At 36.3% G+C, this 3,242-nt stretch overlaps 1 protein-coding gene across 1 annotated transcript; it reads left to right on the forward strand.

The window, feature by feature from the left end:
- Positions 1-673: 673 nt before the first annotated feature.
- Positions 674-1,099, forward strand: VTP21DRAFT_7955 (uncharacterized protein; the record flags this gene model as incomplete). The annotated part of the gene is made up of 3 exons (XM_069398753.1): positions 674-700; positions 765-823; positions 913-1,099. The coding sequence occupies 3 exons, from the start codon at positions 674-676 to the stop codon at positions 1,097-1,099; spliced, it is 273 nt and encodes a 90-aa protein (XP_069246137.1).
- Between the last annotated feature and the right edge of the window lie 2,143 nt (positions 1,100-3,242).

Below are 3,242 nucleotides of genomic sequence, written 5' to 3' on the forward strand. Positions count from 1 at the left end.
CGTCTCAATTAAATTAGATTAAGTTTGAGAAAATGAAAAAACTGATAAATTCGGGAGAAAAAGTCGATCCATCAAGTTTTCCAATCCTTCTCGGGTAATCTCTAAACAAGTTAACACAATTTCGAATGAAGGTGCCTCTCTGACCATCAAGTATCCAACCGACCGTAAGTTATAGTGGTTTTAGTAGTTTATTTTCCTTATACCTCACTTACGCCTATTTTTTATCATTTGCTATATTTTCATAAAAAAGAATTAAACAACTTGGTCAAGGAGAGCGAAGAAAATTCTCGCATGTACTACAAGTGCTTGACTACTAATATATACGGAAAAGAGTATCTTGATCCCGCTAAATGTGAAGCTAACAATTTCGATCTAATAAAGTAAGGAGATTAGCAATGCTATTCATAATATACTAACGTATTCTAAAATAGGGCATGTAATGAGGAAGATATGAGGTACAAACTACTTTCGGAATATTGCGACGGTATCCGAAATTTGGTTGGTTGGCGTGAAACGATTAACATTATATTTTCAGTTATGTAAGAAAACGTTATCTTAAATGGCTGTTAAATGGGAAGAGAATGACAGTCAAATTGCATTGTAGACCAGAGAAATATAAGAAAAAGCAACGGGGCGCTCATTAGAAATACTCCATATTCCGGATACAGCTCATATGCGCGTTGAAAAGCGATCGAGAAGCGTAAGAGATTTGGGAATGATTTTGGAAGCTTTTACCTGCTTTCTCTGAAACACAACACTTCTAGAAAATTCTTTCATTTGTTTCCAAAGCAGCTCAGTGCATTATTCAAAAAAGGACTCATAAGTAAGCCGGAAAGCAGTCGAAGAGTGTAATTCTTTCAAAATTGATTTAAGATGGTATGATCAATTGAGTTTCACTTTACCTCTCTTAAGGAACTCCTTTCTTTGCTTCGCGAGGCAGCTCAATGTGTTGGGTGTGAGGTCAGTATCGGCGACCTATGCCAAAGTACTTGCAGTCAAGGTGACAGAGAATTCTGTATTTCTAGAGGTCGAAGAAGAGGTGGAAGAGGGCGTCTGGGATAATTACGAGATCGAATACGATTCTAATATGAAGCCGTGATAAGCTTCTTTGAACAACCATAGCATTTACCCATAGTTTATATACTGCAAACATGCTGCTTGATAGGCTAAATTAGAAAACAAACTCGTCAATACCTCCTATTGCATACAATGAACATATAAAAATCAAACTAGGATCTTTTACTAGATTCATGATCATTTTGACCTAGAGTGAACTGTGATATATTTTGTTATCTAAACATCCCATAGATGTTTATTCTTTCCCCTCTCTAGTGCTCATTACCTAATTCTGTTTGAATTCCTCTTCGACTTTTGTCCTCTGTGCCAACAACTACTGACCTTGGATTGCGAGAAGCAGATCGGATAATAAACTATGATTGAAGGCATCATCATCGGGTTATATAGTTAATATTGTGTTTTTATTAAATAGGTAGGTTTGATTTTGCTAATATTTCAATTAATCATTCTGATTTCCAATCTGTCCGCAGTTGATAAGTTCAACAGCATTTAGCTAAATCACGAAATTTTCGGCACGATTGTTAGTAAGATATTAAATACCAATAAAATGCAAACCAGCTATTCTTTATTTTTGTCAATCAGTGGATATAGAATTTTAGTGCCCCTGACAACTACGAGGAACTAATCCCAGATGAAGAGTAGATAGTAAATTTTGGCTAGACATGAGTGTTAGAGGAGAAGAAGGGATTCTAATGCATTGTAGTTAATTGATGAGGGAACGAACATTTAACATTGGTTGCTATAGAATATCATGGTTTTTATCTGCCATCTTTTGCTTAGTATCCTTTCACATATATTTATAGAGCCAAATTACCAAAATTAAACTAATATATGCTAGTCTAATTTCACATTATACTCAAATGCTAGGTATTGCAAGCATGTCCCTGCCACGAACAAATAAATTGCTCATTTGTCAAATTAACAGATAGAAAATGCAAGCTGTTAGAGAGGGCCATCTTAGAGTAGGCCATTGGATAATCCAATATGATCTAGGGCGTAGAGCTTTAATAGAGTCCTGCGGAAGTCATACGAGACATAATAGTGAAATTTCTGGCATCCTTTCTGAAACTGGGTTTGTCCGAATCCAGCAAAGCGTTTTCCGTCATCCAAAGGGATGTCTGCTTTTATCTGTGTTGCTGGTACTTCTTGTTATACGAGCGTTACTTCGGGTGAACGGCCATTCTCCCAACGGGAGCCCACATTTAATAAGTATTCGCGTATCAATTCAAAACGCTGGTTTTTTTGGATTTTAGCCACTTTGATGTCAGTAAACTCTTTGCTGGATTCATCCGAATCAAGCTCAGAAAGGATGCCAGAAATTTCACTATAATGTCTCGTATGACTTCCGCAGGACTCTATTAAAGCTCTACGCCCTAGATCATATTGGATTATCCAATGGCCTACTCTAAGATGGCCCACTCTAACAGCTTGCATTTTCTATCTGTTAATTTGAAAAAAAAAACAAAAGCAAAATATTTGAGAGTGATAAATGCTACCTCTTGATCAGATTGAGACTTGAATATAAAGTATCTCGGGAAAGTTTTGGGGCAACTTAATATTTTTTTACTTAAGTTTTTTTTTTTTTTTTTCAAACAACGCCCGTATAAAAATCAGTTTTAATATTCGAAAACTCACTTGCGCTGATACCATTGCATATACAACTGAACATCCTTTGCTAACTCTCTTCAAACGAAATATTAATGTTGGGAGTTGCCACAAAAAATCAGGCAGAATCAGGTAGAATTCAGAATAGGTCAAAAATAATATTAAGAATTTTCGGAAGGGCTAGTTACCTGGTTCATACTTTACCGCTCGATTTGTTTTTGGAGAGGAAGTTGAGCCCTTATGATTATTCGACTGGCCCCCATACTGTCGTGTACCGTCTATATATAATAGAAAACCACGAATTAGTAAAGATAAGAACTATATTTGTAGCAGGATGCCATATACAATAGTTCCCTTTGGGTGAGAGCCCAAGGGAAATGAAACTGGGTGCCCACCCTCCACACCCATGCAACGAGAGGCACGAGTTCAGGAGACTTCTCAAAGCTAAGGGATCGAATTAGAAGTAGATGACCAACTTATATGTTTATATTATTTTTTAGACTATTTCTTTTTTTTAAGTGTGTTGAAATCAGCAAAAAATTTATATTGGGGTTGTTCAC

The sequence above is a fragment of the Calcarisporiella thermophila genome (assembly GCF_041956535.1).
Source record: "Calcarisporiella thermophila strain CBS 279.70 unplaced genomic scaffold VTP21scaffold_34, whole genome shotgun sequence".
Taxonomy (NCBI): Eukaryota; Fungi; Calcarisporiellomycota; class Calcarisporiellomycetes; order Calcarisporiellales; family Calcarisporiellaceae; genus Calcarisporiella; species Calcarisporiella thermophila.